Below are 24572 nucleotides of genomic sequence, written 5' to 3' on the forward strand. Positions count from 1 at the left end.
GCATGGGTCTGTATCTCCTCAGCTTTTGAGATTACAGCCTGAGAAATAAGTTGTGTCTACTTTATTAGCAACTTCACAACTTGCTTGTGAAACCTGATGAGGAAGCAATGAATCCACTAGGTGGCAGAAAAACTCAAGTGGTTCACTGATGTTATTAGTGTTTACTTGGTCAGCCCCACTTAATTAGCAGAAAGACAGTGGCTAACAGGATACTTCAATTACATAATGCCTCAGACAGTGGAGGACAGACACTGCCATTTTGCCTTCTACAGGCTGGCCTTTCCTTAGGCCTACTTGAATTTTACGTGTATTGTGAATGATCCTTTCAGAAATCCAAAGGCCAAATAGCAAAAAGGGCCTTCTAATACACTTAGGCCTGCAGTCAACAATCAGAAGACCTAGTAAAGTTACATAGATCGTTTACCAGATTCAGGCGAAATCCAGGGCATGCCATGGATAAAGACTTCTGAAAGTTTTCATTAGGATGGTAGAATAATGAATTTATCTCATAAATTTATTGTAATACACAGAATTTTGAAGTATTTCACAGAAGCAGTAGTACTTCACCAGTTAGGCAGGCAGTCTATATAAATTTTTTATCTTTGCATTCTCCAAATTCAGTAGGTTATTCTTAACCTCCCTAAAACCAAACATTTTTGGCTAGAGGTGTTAACCCAATCTCTCAACACAAAAACTGAAATAAAAACACCCAAACAACAACAATCTCTGCTATTGACTTATAATTAGTCCCTCTGCTTAGGTCATTAATTTTTCAAAGTAGATAGGGTAAAACATTTCAAAATAATAAACTGGGCTATACTAATTACACTTAAATTATCCATTATGTTAAAATCTGTATCGTCTGACCTTGAGAAAATACCTAAGCTGAATGAGTTAGACTCTGTTCTCAGCCTGTAATCCCAGAACTTTGGGAGGCTGAGGTGGGTGGATCACCCGAGTTTAGTAGTTCGAGATCAGCATGGGCAACATAATGAAACTCCGTCTCTACAAAAAATACAAAAATCAGACAGGCATGGTGGTGCAGGCCTGTAGTTCCAGCTACTCGGGGGCTGAGACAGGAGGACTGCTTAAGCCCAGGGGATGGAGGCTGCAGTGAGCCATGTTTGTGCCACGGCACTCTACCTAGGCAACAGAGCAAGACCCTGTCTGAGGAAAAAAAAAACGTTCTCAGAAAAGTAAGCATACAAATGAGAGACAAATGAATAGAGAGATATGGTATCTCTTAAATTAGAAAATCAGCACATATGCATTCTAAATAAGACAAGCATATAAGAGATGTCATTATAGAGGAGGCAAATTCAAGTTGAAAAGTTTCTTCTCATAGTCTACTTTTGTACATCAATTGTAGAATATTTAAGACCCCACACTCCATTACATCACAACATCATTTATTATGTGAATTTTTTACAATACAAACAAAAAATACAGAAATGCAATATATGAATACAGCTAAATGCAAAATGGTGACTTTTTTCTCTTCAAGAGGCCATGATTCCCATTTCTAGTAAAATAAAGAGACTGCATATAGGTAGAAACAGGTTGGTCATTAGCTTCACAATTTTGCCTAGAAATGATCTATAAATGCATTTTTTCCCCCTGCTACTTACCATAAAGTGTAAAAAGGGAGTTAAAGGAAAGTTTCCTTGTTGGTTCCTACCATATGAAAGATGCTATATTCTATTTTAGCAGGGCCAATATATGGAAAATATCTAAATTAAATGTTTATTACAAAAATGAAGCAGTAATGAGATTCTGGCTAAAGAGGGCACTAAATGAGAATAATATATATTTAAAGAATCCAAAACAAACAAACAAAAAGAGGTTGTTATAAAAAAGCTCTAGGTGCACTGTAAGCATATAGGGTTTTTTTTTTCCATGTGTATTTTTAAACAATGGAAGTGTCAAAAAATAGGGTCAACTGTGTTAGACTAAATTACATTATTGTATATGCTGCACTGAATGGAACCTTTGTATTATAATTATCATAGAGAAGCATAGTTTGCATCATATTATGGCAATTCATCCTCAATGAAAACCTTCCAGAGTCCTTTTATTTTGGAATATCCTGTAAACAATCAAACCACCAGAACATGATTGTACAACAGTAAAATGTTCTCTTGCATTAAACTGAAGATATCTGTTTAATAAAAAAAGAAAAAGAAAATGTAGGAAAGGTACTTAGAGCTGTTACTTTCTAAGTACACAACACCCTAGACAATTCAAGGCATCTTAATCTCCATCAAGAACAATAACAAAAAATAATAATTTTTGTCATGCTGTTAAATCCATCATTATGGATAAAACTGGTGCAAATTGGTCAAACGGATCCAACAAACACTGATGTCCAAGCTGGCATACTGGCAACTAATACGTAACTGGTGGTCAATAGAGAGTTTAAAAGATCTTCCCTTTCTTCTTGTTCTTTTCCAAGGTTCTAAAGGATTAAAAGAAAATAATCAAGATGAGCAACCATTTTATAAACGTCATAGACAACATGATAACAATAGCTAATCCAATTACAACTATGCTGGATTTTCAGATACTACTTTTTCATTTGAAAAGTCATAAAAGTTAGAAGTAAACAACTAAGACAATGTTAATCTGTAATAGTATTTCTTAGACAATCAAATATTTGACAAAGTTCCAGGATACGCAGTAAAAAATACGGCAAAACCCCCTTTTAATATACAAGAGCAATTCCTCCCAAATCAAACAGCACAAACTGAAAACTATCAACTGGCATCAAACAGGGTGTTCTTTTTCCCCAATGTCATTTGCATTCTGAAGTGCTATTGTTTTTACAAATCTATTTTCTTCTTCTTTGGGGAAAATGTTAATAGTAGGATAGTGTAGTAGAGCAAATGTCTAATCTAAAAATGTTTAGTAGTGAAGATAAATTATAGAATCCTTATAGGAATACCACTTTTCAGTTTTGAATGAAACTCTTAAGGAAAAGAAAACCAAGGTACAAATATTATTGAATTTTATATAAATTAAAAGAAAGTAACTGATTAGCTGTATTGGAAATTAAGTATCTAACATTTTGTATTAAGAATTTTATCCTAAAAACATAATTCAATACAATTAAAACATACCCCTAAATATGTAATAGATTTTGAAGCAATGTTCCCTTTGTGTGCCAAAAATTGAAAACAACCCTTACGTCCAACAACTGGGGGGAGGAGAGAAGAAATCCAATTATGGTGAGTTAACTGGGAAGAACGTTATAAAGTTGCTAAATCATAATTACTAAGTCATGGAAAATGTACTGAAAAAATACTGCTCTGGTACAGAGACTGTATCCATCCACATAAAAACATTTATCCATAATAACCATTGTGTTTGGAATGCATGATAATGGGTGATGACTTTTTAAGTGTTATTCTAATGTTTTTTAATTAAGTAGGAAAAATGATTCTTTAAAACATTAATATATACATTTCTTAGTAGCCTGCTATTAGTTACCTTGAAGAGTTCTGTTGTTCTAAAATACGCTGTTGAGCTTCCCAGTTTGCTTTCTCATCCTCAAACTGACGACGTTTTTCCTCTAATTCTTTGTGCTGTGCTTCCAAATTCTTTTTCATTTGCTCATGGCGCCGCTGGAGCTAAATCATAGCACAATATATAAAACAAAACTATGTAAGAAATCAGAAGCAGAAGTATGTTTCATCCAGATATCCTAATGGTAAGAGTATGAGCACTGAATAGTCCTGTTGTAAATTCGGAGTACTACCGGGAAAGCACTATCAAGAACTCTTCCTACTTTAGGACCTGGCACCCAAAAGGCTAGTGACCTAAGACAATAATCTTGGGAAACAGGGGGAAGCAACAAACTTAACAGGGTGTAGTACTTTGTAATGGAAAATTACTATCTTATTTCATTTCTCTTTAATCACAAATATGTTGGAAGCTGGGCAGTGAAGACATCACTGTTCTCAGGGTATAGATGAGGAAACAGTTGCAGAGTATAAGTGGCTTGCCCAAGATTGCTAGCCATAAAAGTGGAAGAACCAGGACTTGAATAAGCCTCCTAATTCCAACTTTAGAAAGCTGAGACAAATGAAAAGCAAGCAGGTAGTTTAGGACCCTACAAGCTCAAAGATGCTAGTAAAGTACTCTGAATTCTTGTAAGCTGTGGTTCTCAGACACTGGTCTTCATGCAAATCACCTGGGATGTCTGTTAAAAATACTGAATCTTGGACCTCACTCAGATGTACCAAATTAGAATATCTGGATGTTAAGTCTGGAAATGTGGGTTTTCAACAAATTACAGTGATTCTAATGAGGAATATTCTAATACTCCGCTGAGTATTGATGCTGTAAAGAATGCTGACTGAGAGGTGGGAAACACTCATGCAAAGTAACTGCAGAAACAAAGAGCTTTAAGTCCAAAAGAGCATTAGATAAATAATTTCATTTAGGAACAAGTCAATCCATTTCAGAAAAAAAGTCAACAAATTTAAAAAATGATATTAAATCCTACTATGCCAAATACGCAAGAACTATTCAAAACCTTGTTATCCAGGAATTATGTTCTGTTAAATATTTTACTACATTGGTGGGTTAACATCTTGAATGTGGATTATAATATAATTTTGCATACAATTTTTCTTTTTTGCAAGCCCAAAGTGACTTCAGATTTATTCCTATTCCAATTATTTCATGCAATTCCTACAAAACAAAATCACCTAAGACACATTTAAGCAAACGAGTTAAATCTGAGATGAAATCTTTCTGATGACAGCAAACAAGTTACTAAGAAAATGTTAGAAAGTAGGAATATAAGAAAATGTCTCTAGTTTTTTTTGTTGTTGTTGTTGTTGTTTTTAATGCAAGGGAATCACATATACACAATTCAGAGTAGTAGTTACCTGTGGGAATGAGAGAGCCCCTGGGACAAGCACACAGGGTCTTCAAATGAGTTGATAATGTTCTATTTTTTTAAAGCCAGGTGGTAGGGTTACAGTGTTCATCATTCTTTAACTTACATTTATGTTACATGTAAGTAATTATCTTTTGTGTTAACTGCATGTAGATAAAGGTATAAGTCACGATCTCATTCTTAAGAAACCTATGGGGTCAGATGCCTTTCAGATGCCTTTCAAAGTTCAAATCTTTTTTCAGTTATTAAAAAGACAACACTGCTTAGAAAGGAGTATATACTATATTTATAAAATACCTCCTGGGCTATCTGGGGCAACAAGGAAAGTCAAATACATTACTTTTTATTTTTTTTCAGTAAAATATGTAAATATTCACAATATGTAGGATTAAAACTTAGTTCATGTTAGGTTTTGCAGTTTTCAGAGTTTTTTCCATTCTGAAATTGTGATAAGCACAACTGTGGACCTATCTAGCGCTTTACAGCAAACTTAAAAATTAACTGGGTTCAAATGCTGGCTTACTAATTTATCCTTTTCATTTAAAGGGGAGATGGGCAATAATATCTACCTTACAGGGCTGCGCTGTGCACTAGATGCATAATACGTGAAAGATGCTTGGTGCTATGGCTGATGTACTGTGCTGCTAGGTATTAGTAGCTGTACCCCAAACAAGTATTTCCAGCACAATGGATTTAAGGAGAAACTGTATTAAACAAAACTAAAAGGGTTTCTTTGCCTATTTATGTATTTACATGTATCATATTTACATAATATATATCATGTATCATATACATGATGATTTTCAAACTCATTACCACAGGGATGTTGGTAAATACACTCTGAATGTGGTTTCAGAAAAGACAAAGAATCTAGAATAGGCATGCCTAATTCTGCATTGGCTTAGAGTAAGTGGGAACTTGGCCCAGAGCGCTTCACAGGTCCTTCAAATGTTAACATTCCATCCTTCAAAGAGTAGTTCTTCAAAATTATCTTCACCTTTCACAGTAATCATGAAAATTCCCAAAGGGTTCCTTGGCTACAGGTTCACAATTACTTGTTTATAATATTTACTCTTAGCAACAGGTCCTAAAATACATCTGCCTCAAATATAAGTTAAACTTTTAGATTCTCAATGGAATCTGAGTGTGGAGATAATGTAGTAGATTCTTGTTTATTCCTGTTTTTCCTCCCCTTTGGATATAGATTTTCCAGACTGTGTATGAATTACTGAAGAGGCAGAGATTCAATGCATATATTTAACAACAGGCTGAACTTAATCTCCAAAATGTCATGTTAAGAACATTAATTATTCATTTATAATATAATAGCAACAGCTAAGACAGTAATTCTTGATTGGGGATGTGTGTGCATATATGTTTTGGTTTGCCCAATGATAGGAGGGCACTGCTATTAGCATTGAGTGGCAGTGCCAGGGATGCTAGTCCTATAGTCCTCAGCAGTCTCAAACCAGGAGGAATTATTCCTTACCCCGGCTAAATTAAACTCACAACAAATATAACAGTGAAAGATTTTAATAAGAGATTACAAGAAAAGCTCAGTATAATGTAAGAGAAATTATGTGGTAGAATAAAAACATTTCCTTGAAATTATTTAATACTTTCTTAGGCCATGCATTCTGTTTACTTAATGGATTAGAGTACTTTTATTATGCTTTTAGTCAAAAAGTTTCTGCATTTTATGCAGTACTTAAAAAAGCAATGAAATCAACTGTAAGAATATAACAGAAGCCGGGCGCGGTGGCTCAAGCCTGTAATCCCAGCACTTTGGGAGGCTGAGGCGGGTGGATCACGAGGTCGAGAGATCGAGACCATCCTGGTCAACATGGTGAAACCCCGTCTCTACTAAAGATACAAAAAATTAGCTGGGCATGGTGGCACGTGCCTGTAATCCCAGCTACTCAGGAGGCTGAGGCAGGAGAATTGCCTGAGCCCGGGAGGCGGAGGTTGCGGTGAGCCGAGATCGCGCCATTGCACTCCAGCCTGGGTAACGAGAGCGAAACTCCGTCTCAACAAAAAAAAAGAATATAACAGAAGAGATCTGAATCTCTTAATATACTTAGATACAATTATTATATTAGTCAAGTCACATAAAACACAGGGATCTTAGTAAATTTTATCATTGACAATTGTTTTAAAAATATTTTATATTACTGTCATATATATATAATTTTGAGACAAGGTCTAGCTCTGTCACCCAGACTGGGGTGCAGTGGCACAATCATGGCTTACTACAGCCTCGATCTCTCAGGCTCAAGTGATCCTCTTGCCTCAAACTCCTAAGTAGCTGGGACCATATGAGCATGCCACCATGCCCAGCTTTTTTTTTTTTTTTTTTTTTTTTTAAATATTTTGTAGAGACTGGGTCTTGCCATGTTGCCCAGACTGGTCTCAACTCCTGGACTAAGCAATCCTTCTGCTTTGCCCTCCCAAACTGCTGGGATTACAGATGTGAATTACCACACCTGGCCTTCATCTCACATATTTAAAAATAACTTCTTCTTTTATGGGTTTTGTTTATTTTTTGAGACAAAGTCTCCATCTGTCGCTGAGGCTGGAGTGTAGTGACGTGATCTCAGCTCACTGCAACCTCTGCCTCCCAGGTTCAAGTGATTCTCCTGCCACAGCCTCCCAAGTAGCTGGGATTACAGGCACCCACCAACACACCCAGCTAATTTTTGTATTTTTAGTAGAGATGGGATTTCAGCATATTGGCCAGACTGACCTCAAACTCCTGACCTCAAATGACACCCACCTCAGCCTCTTACAGTGTTGGTATTACAGGCATGAGCCACCACACCCTGCCTATAATTTAATTATAACAAATTTATGTTGAGAAAACTTCATACTGAAATCACTGATTTATTTTGGGTTTACCCATAGTTTTTTCTACCATTCTCAAACATCTATCAAACTAACTGCTCTATGGATTCTTACGTTAAGTTTATCTTTTCCTTCACCTTTTCTTTCTTGCCACCTATTGAAGGAAATGTCTCCAAGGTCTTTTTGATTAATAGAAACTAAATGTATAACTCAACATCTAGAAAGGTTTCAAGACAGTAGATAAGTCTGCTGGGATGTTTTGTCATTACCCTGGCCCAATGTTGTAACACTAGGAATTACCTTGACACTACATTATAAATAAGGCCCAACCTGTTAACAAAAATATCACATTAACTAATTTTCTCCTTTAACTGTGTGTAATTTATCCAGGCATGTCTTTAGTTCAGTAAAGGTTATTTCCCTCTTTTTCATTCAATATACAAATAAGTCTGGCCAATTATTATCCTAACAATAGTTTTTACGCCTATATCCACCCTCGACTCTCATCTTTAGTGTTGTTATGCCACCTGTTTGGAATGGCTTATAATTTTATTTTTCACAACTCAAACTTGTTTATTATAACTTTAATATTCCATTATAAGTATTCTTTTATGCTGTCCTAATATTCTATGCCCAAGCACTTACATATTAAAGTATACATTATTTTATTATAAATACAGTGCTTGCTTATTTCTCCATTTTGTTATGCTAGGGTATTAATTTTGAAAAAATATGTATAAAAAGGTTATAATATCTATAAATTTTATTGAAAACACTATTTAAAAAGGAACACAATGTCTAATAGATGGAATGTTAGACTGATTACCTCAGCTTCAGAGTCCTTCAGTTTTTGAACTTTTTCTTTGACCTTCATCTCAAATACCTGCTCCATCTCCATCTCCATCTTCTTCATTTTAGCTACATGCTCCCTTCTTTCTTCTTCCATTTGTGCCAGAGGGCTCCTGTCATGAATATTAAAGGTATCCATTAAATGTCTGTGAATAAAAATTATAATACAGAACTATGAAACCGCTGATAAAAACAAATGAGATGCTATATATGTATGTATGCCATTATTAATATATTTATAACCTAGAATACCTTTCTATATTTCATATATAAAACTTGATTATAGAAAAAAATCTAAAAAACAGATGTTCTCTAAACCTACTGCATATCAAATCTAAGGATGATGACATAACAAATAAACTGTAGAAGGAAAATGGGAAAAAAATTTCCAAAATACATTCACAGAATAAAACATTAGAAGAAAATCATTTAATTTTGTTCTCGAAACAAAATTTTAACAAGAAAAACAGAAAATGAGTAATGAAGTTAACATGTAGAGTATTTTTAGTTTTACTAAAATTTCAAGTGTTACAATCTTTTAAGACAGCTACTGACACCACAAAAATGAACAATATTATAACTTATTTGGTAACTGAACCAATATGCTGGAAACTACTAGTCAATACCTAGAACACTATTTAGGTATACAGAATATTTCTAGGCCCCTTATGATAACTTCAATGCTCTTGAAAATTCATTCCACTTAACTCAAATATTTCACTGTCTTAAGTTTTAAAGATGTTCAGTAATTTAAAACATACATGCATACTTTATCTCTAATCAGGGGCAAATATTCTGTTAATAATTATTTTTCAATGCCAAAAAATAGATATAAGCATAGTTAAATACAAAAATTGTTCACTCTGTTGATGTTAAAGTTCATAGACTCAAATCTCTTTGTACAACTGTGTTCAAAATTTTCACACTGAGATATTTACAGGTGGGCTTTAAGTTAAGACTAATATACTTAGAGATATAAAGAATGCCAGAGTACCTAGTGCTTTCAGCCCAGGAGCAGAAAGATAAGTAGCCTCTTTGCTTTGAGAACCTCTGAAAATTATTCAATACCCTGGGACAAACTAAATGAGGCAGGCCCCTCTTTGACTTTGTTAATAAAGTATGCTTATTTTCGTTCCATAAAAACAGGCTTTGACCAATGAAGTAAGTATATGTTTTAAATGGGTTAATTTTATTGTTATACATTAATTTTAAAATAAGAATTAACTCATGGCTTAAAAACAAAAGACTCTGGATTTCAACCAAAACTTTAAGGCTAGTCATTTTAACCCTGATTTGACACACACTCATTATAGTGACTATTCTCCTTATTAGGCTAAATACTTGACCATCATAGTAATTTTCTTTTCTATCAAGGAATAAGGCAAGAGAGCTAGATAGAAAATGTTAAAAACAAAGAGGACAGAAAACTGGCTACCAGTTTTTTTGTTTGTTTGTTTTGTTTGAGATGAAGTCTTGCTCTTGTTGCCCAGGCTGGAGTCAAGTGGCACAATCTCAGCTCACTGCAACCTCCACCTCCCTGATTCAAGTGATTCTCCTGCCTCAGCCTCCCAAGTAGCTGGGATAACAGGCGCCTGCCACCATGCCCGGCTAATTTTTGTATTTTTAGTAGAGATGGGGTTTCACCATGTTGGCCAGGCTGGTCTCAAACTCCTGACCATGTGATCTGCCTGCCTCGGCCTCCCAAAGTGCTGGGATTACAGGCATGAGCCATTGCACCTGGCCTAGTTTTTCTTAACAAAAAAGAACAAAGACATGATGTAATGCTATGATTAAGATGATCTATTTTCGCAATTGTGTAAATTCAAATAAAATGTTACTTAACTCAAGGATATTTCTTCACTAAAAGAAAACTTACTTCTACATACAAATCTGCCATATATTTTTCCAATTAACCAATGAATCAAAAGTTCTGAAAATGAAACTAGGCAGACATATTAATTTAGAACAAGAACCTGCATTTTAAAAGTAGAGTCAGCTAAAATATATTTTCAAGTGTAAATACCATTTTTTTGTTAAAAGTTGATGCAATCCTTCTTAATATATTCTTCATATTAATGGCAGGTGTTTTTAATATAGATGCCTTTGCTCTCTTGAACACACACAGTGTCAGTGACTGCCCCAAAATGACATACCAAATGTGTGTCTGTGTTTGTGTTTGCCAGCATTCTTCCAGTGAAAGGGTCCAAAACTTTTGTTACGATTTTCAAAGGGTTTATAATTCCCACTGTCCCCTAATACCCAAAAATATTTTTTAGGCTCTAGAAAAGAAATCATCTAAAAATGATTTTTTAAATTGCCAACTTAAGTAACTGAGTATGTGTATTTAAGCAACTTAAGATTATCCAACAATATAATTGTGAATGTAAATACAGTAAATTAGAATTCAGACAGAATTAAATATGTATTCCTACTTATATAACTCACCTACAAAATGTTTATTTTACTTTACGCTTGGGAAGCAGCAGGTAATTTTGCCACCTAAATTATTTTCCCTCTAGAGTTATTTAAATAATAAGAGACTGCAGAGAAACATGTAATGACGTTTCAAAATTTTCTTTTAGGAAAGGCACAGTGGCTCACGCCTGTAATCCCAGCATTTCGGAAGACCAAGACGGGCAGATCACAAGGTCAGGATTTCGAGACCAGTCTGGCAAACATGTGAAACCCCATTTCGCCAGGCGTGGTGGTGTAGGCCTGTAATCCCAGCTACTCGGGAGGCTGAGGCAGGAGAATTGCTTGAACCCAGGAGGCAAAGGTTGCAGTAAGCCAAGATTGCGCCACTGTACTCTTGCCTGGCAACTGGGTGAGACTCTGTCTCAAAAAAAAAAAAAAAAAAAAAGTTTAGCTTATATTCTAAAACCAAAGTGACATTAGCACTTTGTGAAGCATACACTGCCAAAGATCACAACTAGACATTTTCAATAGGTTCAGCTTCCATTCCAAAATTCTTGCAACTCTCAACCCCACTCCACTACCACTGTCAAAGGATACACTGCTACGGAAAGTAGCATGAGAGCAATACAAAAAGAAGATTAAAAGAAGCCTAAACTCACAACTGATTACTTCACTTAAACATTAGTCTTTCTTTTCAGTTATTCATGGATATGTACTATAAGGAAAAACACCTTACATCAGCTAAAGCACCTAAGCTGTTAATAATGATTTTTTTTTTTTTTTTGAGACAGAGTTTTGCTCTTGTTGCCCAGGCTGGAGTGCAATGGCGCGATCTCGGCTCACTGCAACCTCCGCCTCCTGGGTTCAAGCAATTCTCCTGCCTCAGCCTCCTGAGTAGCTGGGATTACAGGCACACGCCACCATGCCCAGCTAATTTTTTGTATTTTTAGTAGAGACGGGGTTTCACTATGTTGACCAGGATGGTCTCGATCTCTTGACCTTGTGATCCACCCGCCTCGGCCTCCCAAAGTGCTGGGATTACAGGCTTGAGCCACTGCGCCCGGCAATAATGATTTTTAAAGAAAAATTTAACAAAAATGTTTTTTGAAATTGCTAACATTTTCAAGACAATGTAATATAACCACTATAGCTAAAATTCTAAGTGATTTCTTTCACATTCAGTATGTTATTCAATGAAGTAGTAATGAACTAATTTATCAAATCGTATCAAGTATCCCAGTAACAGCCATTCTCCAGCTGGCTTAATCTTCTAAAATATTTATTTTCCTACTTATTAACATAAAATAATATGCTAGCTCCTGGGGCAATTTGCTTTTTAGCAATGCAAACGTTTCTTTTTTTATTTGCATAGGCAAAGTATGGTCATGATTCCTCTCTTTAAGAGGGAGATTTCCAGTAGATTTCTACTTTTTATGTTTTAACCTGGGATATAGTTTAACTCACTATCCCCACAGAATTTTGTATATACAGAAAAAAATTTAATGCTACAGTAAAGTTTACTATTTTTCTCTGAATTACCTCCATCCAACAGCACTACTTTAAAAAGCCTTATATTTGAGATATGAGAATAAACAATTCCTTATGTCTACAACATAAATGTTTAAAGAAAATATTGACTAAGTACATATATTTTAAAAAATATGTACTGGTAGTATTTCTTTTAACATACAAAATTATCAGTAGCTTTGTGTATGTGTTTGTTTTAATGAGTTAAAAAGTTCATTGCTAATGATAATGAGTTTAAAGTGAATTAGGATTTTATGAACAATATTCACTATGATGGATCCTTGTATTTTTGTGCCTAAGTTGCTCAATAAACATTTTGCTAAAAAAAGATAAAAAGCCTTCCTTTTGTTCACAGATTGAAGCTTACTCAAACAGAATCTCGTATTTTAAATATTTAAGAAGGGACATTTTTCTATAACATTATAAGGAATGTTAAGCACTATGGAAAACAGTATAGCTACTTTGAGAACTTGTCTTTCTCACTTATATAGCTGATCCTTCAGGATGATCATCTAATGGTAGATAACACCTAGCTGCAAATGTACATCATTTAAAATGGTTTTGTATTACAGCTATGCACTACATAATGACCTTTCAGTCAACAAAGGACTGCATATATGATGGTGGCCCATAGGAACTGAAAAATTCCTATTGCCCGGTGGCATCTTGATGATCTTGACCCTGAGTAGGCCTAGGCTAATGTGTAAGTTTCTGTCTTTGTTCTCACACACACCAAAAAAGTTTTAAGTGAAAAAAAGAACTTTTACAATAGGAAAATCTTATAAAGATTATAAAGCTAATATTTTGTATATCTGTACAATGTGTTTAAGTGCTACTACAAAAGAATCAGTTTCTTTTAAAATTTAGATGATAAAATAAAAAGCTACAACAAAATAAGATTATTGAAGACAAATAAAAAAATAATTTAGTACAGCCTAAGTGTGTAGTGTTCATAAAGTCCACAGTAGTGTATAGTAATGTCCCAGGTCTTCGTACTCAGTCACCGCTCACTCACTCAGTCATCCAGAGCAACTTCCATCCTGCAAACTCCATTCACCAAGCGCCTTATACAGATATACCATTATTAATCTTTTATACTGTACTTTTACTGCACCTTTTCTATGTTTAGACACAAATACCATTATAACAACAGTACACTACAGTATAGTAATATGCTATATACAAGCAATAGCTATACCACATAACCTAGATGTGTAGAAGGCTCTACACATTTCTCAGAATGTACCCCATTGTTAAGTATGACGTAATTATGATCTTCAATAATGACAAAGTTTTAAAAAGCAGGGCACAGACATAGTTACCAACTTCCTCACACATCTTTTTTCGACCCCAACATGAAACCACAACTTGAGATAAGCTCAATAGGGCAAAGCTAAACCCTTAGTGGTCACTTACACCACTCTAACACCGAAAGAAGAAACCCAAACTCCAGCTAATTTACTCCCTGGAAAAGGAATACAGAAGGTAACCAAGAACAAATTCATCTAAATATTCCTTTTGTTAAAGGCTGTCCTTTGTTTCCACATAATCTGTAAGTGAAAACTCTATCAAAATGGTTCATTCAAAAAAGCTTCTATTAACAAACCTTAACAATATAAATTTATACTGCTGTGGATAGAGAACATTATTCAAATTTTCTACTGAGTAGCTAGTAGAAATTTAATGAAAATGAAACAATATGATTGTTGACTACAGAAATAATACCTTTTTTGGAGAAAAAAAATATACTTACTTAGTCAGCTGCCCCTTATTCTTGTTGTTATCAACTCCATTATAAGTAACAGCTGCCAGTTTTCTGCTTCTGTAGTTCTCATAGTGAACATTATTAGTAACATCTTTCAAGTCCTGCATATGTGTTCTGTCATAAATAAACAGCAAGAGTTTGCTTCTATTAATAGCTAGGGATAAAAAAGCTAAAAAGCTTTAATATAATTTTACCAAAACAAAAATTTCAGATTTAAAATGAACAAAAGACTATTGTTAAGAAAGGTGGCATTCACCTGTTTTCATTTACACTCAAAGTAGACCAACAAAAAATGAGCTAACTTGACACCAAATTTAGATTCCAAATGAGATTTTAAGACCCACAAATCCCTCAAAGCAGTTTCTGAAGGATGACCTTTCTATGAAAGAGTATTCATCTTTATAATATCTATTTAAATATCAGAAGAGTGTAGATTAGCTACTATTGAAGCTCATAAAGTCTAATAGAAACTGCCTTTCTTTTAGCAATATTTCTAAGGTAATATACGAGTCTTTAGTAATACATAATACATTTTGGATTACATATCGAATTGTTTTCAAACTAGGGAATTTCAGAGTAAATTTGTTTATTCAAACTGTCTAGTAAACGTGGTATTTTGGTTAAACAAATTTTTGCTTACAGCATTTCTGTCATATATAAAGTCAATATATGAGATTAATCTACAATACATATGAGATGATGTCATCATTATCTAATAATTCAAGACATTAAAGATGCCCTTAGCTGCTGTATGGATATTATTTACCAATGTAATGTTTTTGGATATACACGGTATGGCAATACTCTATCAGTCCTCCTCATCACCCATTCTGCATCAAACTTCCTCTGTCTGCCATCATTCATCTTCACCACTTTACTAAAACTCCCTGCTGGGAGACAAACATAAAGGTGTACTGTTGGCAAGGCGCACAGGCTCACACCTGTAATCCCAGCACTTTTCGAGAGGCCGAGGTGGATGGATTACTGGAGCTCAGGATTTCAAGACCAGCCTGGCCAACATGGTGGAACCCCAATCTCTACTAAAATATAAAAGTTAGCCGGATGTGGTGGCAGATGCCTGTAATCCCAGCTACTTGGGAGGCTGAGGCAGGGGAATTGCTTAAATCCAAGACATGGAGGTTGCAGTGAGCCAAGATCATGCACTGCACTCCATCATAGGTGACAAGAGCGAGACTCCAGCTCAAAAAAAAAAAAAAAAGGTGTACTGTTGTCCTTTTCATCATTCCTTATACCCAGAAAACCTTTACTGTTACTTCACAATCCAGGTTCTTGAAACTCTCCCTTTGTGAATAAAATGTGATATTCAATCACTCTGATTCATTTTGTACTGATGTTTCCATGCAATTCTCTGCTAGTTCGCTCTCCTTGGTCCTAAATCTGGGTTTTCCAAAAATCTCATTTCCCAGACTCTGTCCCTTGATAAATCTATGTTCTCTTATAGCCACAACAGTTACTTCTAAAGCTCCACCACTCCGCTTCAGGCAAGTTAGGCAGCTCCCTACTCCTGGCATATCTGGTGGTTGAGACTGAACAGTTCATGCTAATCTGTCAATCTCTCATCAAAGAGTTCAACTGCTTTGGAAACCTTTTTCCCAGCCTTGACATCAAAGCATTCCACCCGTGACCATTTTCTCCTTGGTTGTCATTCATTTTTGTTACAAGTATATGTCACAGGTGACATCATACCTCTTCAACTATAAGCTCCCCTTTAGAAAGAACATGCCATTACCTTTTGTGTCCCAATGCAGATAGCAGGTAACATGAACTTTAACAGAATTGGTAACTCAAGATTGAAGCTGAGATACACACTTTTTGGAATAAATTATTGATACCAGTTTCTCTAAGTAGAGAATAATAAGAACAAACACTTATGCCAATATAAAACAACGTTTATGTAATTTTTTTTTTTTTTTTTTTTTTTTTTTTTGGATACTGGGTCTCACTCAGCCAGGCTAGAGGGAGTGTGGTGGTATGATCTCGGCTCATGACAACCTCTGCCTTTCAGGCTCAAACCATCCTCCCACCTTAATTAGCCTCCTGAGTAGCTTGGACTACAGGCAGGCATGCACCACCATGCCCAACTATTTTTTCTATTTTTAGTAGAGACAAGGTCTCGCCACGTTGCCCAGGCCAGTCTTGAACTCCTGAGCTCAAGCAATCCTCCCACCTCGGCCTCCCAAAGTGCTGGGATTACAGGTGTGAGCCACTGCACCCAGTCTAATTTTAATTATTATATATTACATTCATCACTGCATCACTGAAAAATCATTAAAGGTCCTAAGGAAGAATACTTACATGAAATGCTTGCATAAATATGTAAAATAAAAGTTAGGTGAATTTACTACTTGTTAAGCTATTTTTGTGTCATCTAACATTTTAGATAATGATTTTCCCTTTCACTAAAATCACTAAAGTCTTCTATATGACTACATAATTCTGATTTTTTCAGGTTATAAAAGTCTTTATTTCCACTGAATTAAATATGCTTTATCCTTTTATGATTCAACCCACTCCTCCATTCTCAAAATAATTTGGTAATTAGCAATACAGCTTTCCTCACAATTTCAGGAATTTGTCTCTTCCATTTCCCATTGCTGATACCATAACTCTGTTCTCCTTTTGTTTTCTTTCCCTATTTGAATTCTCCAACACCCATCCCCACACCTGAAAATATTTGTATAGTTTTCCTCCTTTCCACTGACTTCCTTGGTTTGCCTTGGAGTAAGTCAGTTCTCTTAATTAGCAAACACTTCTTTGAACTTGCCTCTTTCTTAGAAGCAATCACTATTCCTAACTTTGACCTACAAGATTTCAGTTACTTGGGATTTACAGACATCTGCAATACTGGTAATGTATTTCCTTCAAGTATTTATTAAATATCCACTAGGTGCCTTTGTCTTAAAGACATGAGCTAAATTAAATATACATCTTTTTACTAATATATAACTTTAGAATTTTTAGGCATAAAAGTCTTACTGCTCTGATGTATTAAATCTTCCTGCAGGCAAGGTCAATTTGCTCTGCAATGCTTACACTAGGGAGGCCCCTCACTAGCTGCCAGGCTGTGAACCTTCAAATATTCAAACTAGCCTCTTGGCCATGGACACAGTGGCTTATGACTGTAATCCCAACACTGCGGGAGGGTGACGCAGGTGGCTCACTTGAGAGGTCAGGAGTTTGAGACTAGGCTGGCCAACATGGGGAAACCCTGTCTCTACTAAAAATACAATTAGCCAGGTGTTGCGGCACACACTTGTAATCCTAGCTATTCTGGAGGCTGAGGCAGGGGAACTGCTTGAACCTGGGAGGTGGAAGTTGCAGTGAGCCAAAGACTGTGCCACTGCACTCCATCCTGGGCAACAGAGTGAGACTCCATCTCAACAAAGTAGCCTCTCAGTAATTAGCTTTCCCCTCTACAGTGTTTCAGGTATGCAGGCAATTACTGACTGTATACTTTTAAAATACAAAAGAAAAAGTTATAAAATGCCACAGTGTCAAGCACTGGGCAAGTACTATAGAAGATTTAAAAACAAGAGGAATGCAATGGTAATTAATATTTATTAAACATTCTCTACCTATATACCATCTTGGCAGATTACATTATTTTTCTTTTGAAGTCACACCTTAGGAATCGAAGAGGAAGGAAACAGTTCATAATGGAGCCTGAAGTGTTATATTCTCAAAACCCAGAGGATGACCTTCTCATGCATTTGCTCTTCTACCTAAGTGAGGGCTGGCAACCCCAACTTCTGAATTAACCCTATCATGTAGTTCCTACCAAAAACACCTGCTCCTTTGAAAAAAAATCAATTTCAAAATTCACTCTCATATATATATTGTATTTCTTGAGGTAGCAGTTTGACTCTTTTAAATTCTCCCCCTCACTTCTCACTTGTGAGAATGACATTCTTGTTATTCCATGATTTCCAATTATTATCCATATTTATGTTACTACCTTTCTTTACACAGCTAAAGAGATTCTTATGTTTTGGGAAAGTGCATATAGGTATGAAAATGAATAGCTATCAACTTAAGACAGACATCTAAAACTGGAGGTTACAGAGGATGTGGTAAAGGCGTAGAGAAGCAAGAGACAGAAGTGGGAAAAACAGAGTGAGGCAGAGAGGAAAGAACGTGTCTCAACGTGAAAACACTGAGGATCATTTTGATGCCCTTTCTTTTCCCTACCTACTAATGTCTCTAGTCCTATTATACTTTTTTTCTTCATGATTTCCTCTCTGCTGCTGCTTTTCTAATTCAAGTCCTGGTCCTCTAATCAGGATGGACTCAGTGTCCTGCTCCCATAGGCTTTCCTTCTCTTTCAGCAGGTGTGCAAGACACAATTTAGGAATTTTTTTCTCACCTGGTAGGAAAATTAGTTTTGTTCGCTATGTTTCATTACATAAAAAAATGCCCTACTCACCAAGCTACCAGGCTGTGCACCTTTCAACAGTCAAATTCTACCTTTTGAGTCAAAACTAGCCTTCCCTTATATAGTTTTCATAAGTTTTTCACATTAAGAACAAGAGCCTCTTCTATTTCACTTTCCATAGTTATTTCAGTATACTCAACACAAAGTATAATGATAAAGTGATACATTTTCCTATGTATCCCTGGACACACAAATTATTTTGTTACTTTTGCTGATGACTTCAAAACCTTAGAAAAAGAATCTAAGTTGTCCACATGTAGTGCTTACTTCATTGCTAGACTGAAGATATAAATTTAAATTAGCTACGTTTATAGAAGACGAAAAGTAAATCTGTCCAACTCTAACTTATTTAGGGAAAGAAAATCTTACGCTATTTCCATCACTGCTTGCACTTACCTTATCAACATATTTCTTAAAATTGTAAAATCACAATGTTCACCATTTTCAACTGTAAGAAAAAAATAGACCGCATATATTATATTTCACTAAGCCTAGTCTTTTCAAAAAATATTTCACAGGAACTTAGGGGGTAAAAACAATGAGGGGAAATGCAAAACAGCTTAGATCAATTTTTTTGAGATTTAACACTAACATACTACTCAGTGTAAGGGCATGACAGAGAAGTGTACTACATTATTGCCTTATTGTACTTTAATCCTCAGAAAAAGATACGTAAACCTAACAAAATGAGTTCTCCAGAAAAAATTTTGACATTTTGAAAGGGGAAATAATGTATTTTCTCATTATTGGTGTAGAAAATATATTTATTCTATAATACATTTTTAAAATTCAGTGTTGTGAGTGAAAGGAGAATCACTTTAGAAAAAATCTTAAGGTAACCAAAATGAAAAAGGGAGCCAAGAACTTTAAGGTTCTTTATTTTTATGTAAAAGAATGTATCACAAATAGGAATATTACTTGGCATTAGAGGGGTAAACTACAAAACAGAGACATAAATCAATTTCTCCAGTGCATATTTTTAAGAGGTAAGTAAGTTCTAAAGCCTCAACTCAGCAACTGAAAGCTGTCTGGGCATGACAGAGCTGGGAGCAAGTTATAGCGGTCACTGGTGGGAAAACTGCCGATAAGAACAGCAACTTGAAACAATACCCTAAAAATTAAAGAATTGTTCAAAATAAACCAGGGGTAGTGGTGTGTGCCTATAGTGATGTGATGTGGGAGGAGCATGATATGGGAGGATCACTTGAGCTCAGGAGTTTGAGGCCAGCTTGGGCAACATAGCAAGACCCTGTCTCTTTAAAAAAAAAAAAAAAAAGTTCAAAAATAATAGCAACAAACAGATAAAACAATCATGTCTCAATTTTGGTTTTGGCTTACTATAATACAGAAGATTAAATATCAGATTAAATCAATACAATAAACCTATTGCCAAGAGGATTTCTGAGGTTTGGTGTTAAAACTAAGATTTCATTGGAATTTAAAACTCCTTACTTAACCCTTAATAATTTCAGATAGCAGGTTTAAAAACAAAACAAAAACTCCTTAAAAACTAGTAAAGAGGATATTTTACTAATGAATTTTTTTTTTACTCTAAATATAGAGTTTCAAAAAGGGCAACTTTCGCACTAAGGAAAGCAGACTGAATGTTTTAACTAGGCGTATAAATTTTTCAACCATATTTGAAGGTCCATGACCCATCTGACATTCCAATAAAAATGACCAGCCTTTTCTCCAAAATGTTTGATTCCAGAAGGTTCATTAGATCTCCTGGGAGCAAACTTTGGGCCCCACTAAAGAACTCCTGAATTTTATGTTTTGTTTCAGTCTTTTTTGAGATGGAGTTTTGCTCTGTTGCCCAGGCTAGAGTGCATTGGTGCAATCTCGGCTCACTGCAACCTCCCCCTTCTGGGTTTAATCAATTCTACTGCCTCAGCCTCCCAAGTAGCTGGGATTACAGGTGCCCACCACCACCTTGGCTAATTTTTGTATTTTTAGTAGAGATGGGGTTTCACCACCTTGGCCAGGCTGGTCTCTAACTCCTGACCTCGTGATCTACCCACCTCAGCCTCCCAAAGTGCTAGGATTACAGGTTTGAGCATTACTTTAGAAAGGAGAATGCCTGGCCGAGTATGTTTTCAAATAAGGAAACAGAAATGGACTTAATAATGAGGCGGGGATGTCAGCCAGGGTGGGGCAAGTTGAGTATCTCTTATTTGAAATGCTTGGGACCAGAATTGTTTTGGAATTTTGGAATATCTGTGTTATACTTACCGGTTGAACATTCTTAATCTGAAAATCCAAAATTCAGAATGCTCCAGTGAGCACTTCCTTTAAGCGGCATGTCAGTGCTCAAAACGTTTTAGATTTTGGAGCAATTCACATTCTGGATTTTCTCTTTAAGAATGTTCTACCTATATTACAACTTTAGGACTTAACACATACTTGCTTGACTTAGTAGGATACAGGTTCAAAACATATGAATGTACTTAAGAGGAAAATGAGACTCCCAACAACCTGAAATCAGTACTATCCTTGAAAATCTAGAATATATTAATACAGTATGCATATTGTACTACTTACTATAAAAATTTTTAATCACAGTTTTGAAATCTTATTGAAAGTCATTCACTGAAGAAAACCTTACCTTCAGCAACACCCCAAGGATACTGCCTTCCTCTGACCCTTTTGCCATTAACTTCAATGATAGTATTACTACCTACCACAGCAAGAGGTAAACGGTCCTATAAAACAAAGTATTCTTGTTCAAATACAGCTCTGTAGTCCTCACAAATTCAAGAATAAAAAAAGTTATGTTACTCAACAGATTAGCAATAAAAAAAAATATTACTTTGATGGTTTCTGCATTAATTTTTATAGGCCATTTAACAAATATTTAGTAAACTGCCATCACATGGTATTACCACCAAGGTAAACAATAAATAAAATTAAATTTTCTCTTCACAGTTAAGAATATTCAAGCATACACTGGTCAAATTACTTACTAAAAATCACTACAGAAAGTTTTCCCATACTTGGGAGAAAAAAGGTAAAAAAATATATTGGCATTTGGGGAAAAAAGGAGGCTAGTGACTAGCCTGCCCACCTGATCACAAACCAACTATAACAGTACCTAAAGCACAGAATAGTATATTTGCTAAGCTTTAACTTTGGAACTTTAAATCCAAGTGACTGGATTTGTATTCATCCGTATATAAGGTTTCGCAATTCTGTGGCTCATGAAAATATCTAAGTAGCTATTTTATAAAACTGCAGAAATTCTTCATTGGCAAGGTATAAGTATTTCATTATTCCAAGATATCTGCCTACATAATGCCATTATTCAGTATACCATTTTTAGATGCAAAGTACTTAGAAAACCATGATACATTAAAATACAGAAAATTATGCTGATGTGATTGGTTATTATTTTTAACTGAAACATAACTGTACATATTTGTGGGGTAGAGTATGATATTCTGATACCTATATATAAATATACAATGATCAAATTAGAGTAATTAGCATATTTACGAACCCAAACTTATTTTTCTCTATTGGGAATATTCATAATCCTCTCTTCTAGCTATTTGAAAATATAGACTAAATTACTGTGACTGCAGCCACCCTACAATGCTACAGAATGCTAGAGCTTATTCCTCTTATCTAGCTATAATTTTGGTTGGTTTTTATAAAGACACAATAAATACATCTTTGGTGATTAAAACTTAACAATCAATTCTCTCCTTTCTCATCACTTGTTTTTTAAGAGGGAAAAAAATTACATAATATGAAAGCCAGTTAATTAAAAACAATTTGAAATAAGGATTGCGTTGCCTTGGTAGTTTACATAATTCCTTATTATATATAGTAGCTAATCTTCAAAGTTAACTATAAAGCTGATTCAACATTAAATCTCCCTAGGCACTTTGTAAGCCAACTACTTAAAACACTAATACTTTTGATCTTTCCTGTGGATGTCACAGTATGTTTTTAAGGCCCCAAATTACTTTAGTGTATTTACAGGGATGAACCTACCTTTATCTTTTTAACAAGTTTATTTTCTTCTTCATCATCTGTTTCTGGAAATTCATATATTTTAATTTTATGTTCTTGGATTTCTTTCATTATCTAAAATAGAAGAATTAGTCAGCAAAAGAGCACCATACATAATTAGTACATTAGTCTTATGTTTATTACATGCTTCTTAGATTCCTATATGGGTCCCTGGTTCCAGATCCTTTACTGATTTTTAATGATACAAAGTTGTAATGTAAAATCAAAGTACTATGCTGGTTTTTTTTGTTTTTTTTTTTTAACTGTAAAGCTGATATATAAACATCAAATCCAATTACTTCAGAAGTGTTACAGTTATATAGCTATCATACCAAATGAGTTTCCAAAAAGATGTAAAACTCCAGAAAGGGATTTCTCTTACTGATTTCCACAATAATGACTTTAGGTCATTTATTTACAATGACTAAGATTCTTTCTTTAGATATAAGTTCTCATTTAGTTTAATAAACAAGGCAAAAAAATTTTAGTAGAATCTGGCAAAAGTAAAGTAAAACTAAGTACAGCACTGGCCCCTGCGCGTTCGTCAGAAAAATCCTTAGATGTAAATATGCATACACACAAATTGAGGAGCAACAGGTATAAGATTAGGGAAGGACACAGGGAGAAAACACATCCTAGAAATTACGAAGCTCAAGAATTAATAAGGAGAATGCAGAAAACTAAACAAACAACTTATTAATAACAGAAATGACCTCGTTCATGGCAGTTATAAAAGGACCCTGAACAAATTGTGTTACATGGTTATATTAGACAGAGACAAACAGAAGCAAAAAAATTGTCACTGGGAAAAAAAAAAAAGACAACCACACATCTTTTACACTTAGGTACATACATACATATACACACACAACACACACACACACATACATACACATATATATAGTGTATGTATGTGTGTGTATATATACATACACGTATACATATATACATATGTATATATACACATATACACATACGTATATGTGTATATATACACACATACATATGTACATATATATATATACACCAAAAAAAAAAAAACCAACAACAAAAAAGGCAACAAATACATGATCAGGAGGAAAACAAATAACAGTAGCTAGCTCTAAAATAACAGTAGCTAGCTCTAAAAGCAGTGGTTTTAGTCAGAGGTTTTATATTAAAATGGCCTGAGTACAACCACTAGAATGTGACCAATTTGAAAGAGGCCACTTCATATTAATCTTGTTTACCTTTAAGTTATAAGTAAAAATCCAAATTGAGATACAGAATAAAAGAAGAGAAATGTATTTTATGATAGTATTTGAAACTTAAAAATAGCACATTACAAAATAAAAATAGGAATGGGAAACTGTAAAACAAAAATACTAGATAAAAGAAAAACAATGTACTGAACCATCCTGAAAATTTATATGAATTTAGCACAACTTCAAAGAAAATCTTAACAGGCTTTTTATAACAGGTTTCAAGGTATTCTGAAATTCAAATAGAAAAAACAAAATAATTCTGTTACAAACAGGACTATATGGACAATAGAGATAATTATAATCTGTTTTTAAGTATTATACAAAGTTGCTGTGGTTTAAAAATATACCACTGGCTAAAAATAAAGACTACTGGAATAGAAAAAGGGTCCAGAATTGATGCTACATTTCATAAAATGTCATATATCCCTAACCAAACACAATTAAATTAGAAATATGTGTGACTGTGTAACTCAGTATTATTGTGACAACTAGACATGAGTCTAGAAAAACAGTTTAGTGGTCTTCCAGCTAGTTCAGTCATACAGCATGAGACAGACTCTT

General features: G+C 34.7%; 1 protein-coding gene across 6 annotated transcripts in view; it reads right to left on the bottom strand.

Moving 5' to 3' along the window:
- Nucleotides 1-1387: 1387 nt before the first annotated feature.
- The window catches only part of SEPTIN7 (septin 7), a 162839-nt gene continuing 139654 nt past the window's right edge, over nucleotides 1388-24572 (bottom strand). For 2 of the 6 annotated variants that reach the window (XM_074379828.1, XM_039462058.2), the window contains exons 7-13: nucleotides 22750-22842; nucleotides 21359-21455; nucleotides 19150-19201; nucleotides 14289-14414; nucleotides 8571-8739; nucleotides 3487-3626; nucleotides 1388-2455 (exon numbers count right to left, since the gene is read on the bottom strand). In XM_074379828.1, the coding sequence (XP_074235929.1) occupies nucleotides 2416-2455; nucleotides 3487-3626; nucleotides 8571-8739; nucleotides 14289-14414; nucleotides 19150-19201; nucleotides 21359-21455; nucleotides 22750-22842 (717 nt within the window). In that variant the 3' untranslated portion in view covers nucleotides 1388-2415. Of the gene's footprint in view, nucleotides 2456-3486; nucleotides 3627-8570; nucleotides 8740-11058; nucleotides 11426-14288; nucleotides 14415-19149; nucleotides 19202-21358; nucleotides 21456-22749; nucleotides 22843-24572 lie in introns of those variants that run through there. The other 4 variants (XM_074379825.1, XM_074379824.1, XM_074379827.1 and 1 more) reach the window with 3 other exon arrangements.

Source organism: Saimiri boliviensis, chromosome 10, assembly GCF_048565385.1.
Source record: "Saimiri boliviensis isolate mSaiBol1 chromosome 10, mSaiBol1.pri, whole genome shotgun sequence".
NCBI classification, from domain to species: domain Eukaryota; kingdom Metazoa; phylum Chordata; class Mammalia; order Primates; family Cebidae; genus Saimiri; species Saimiri boliviensis.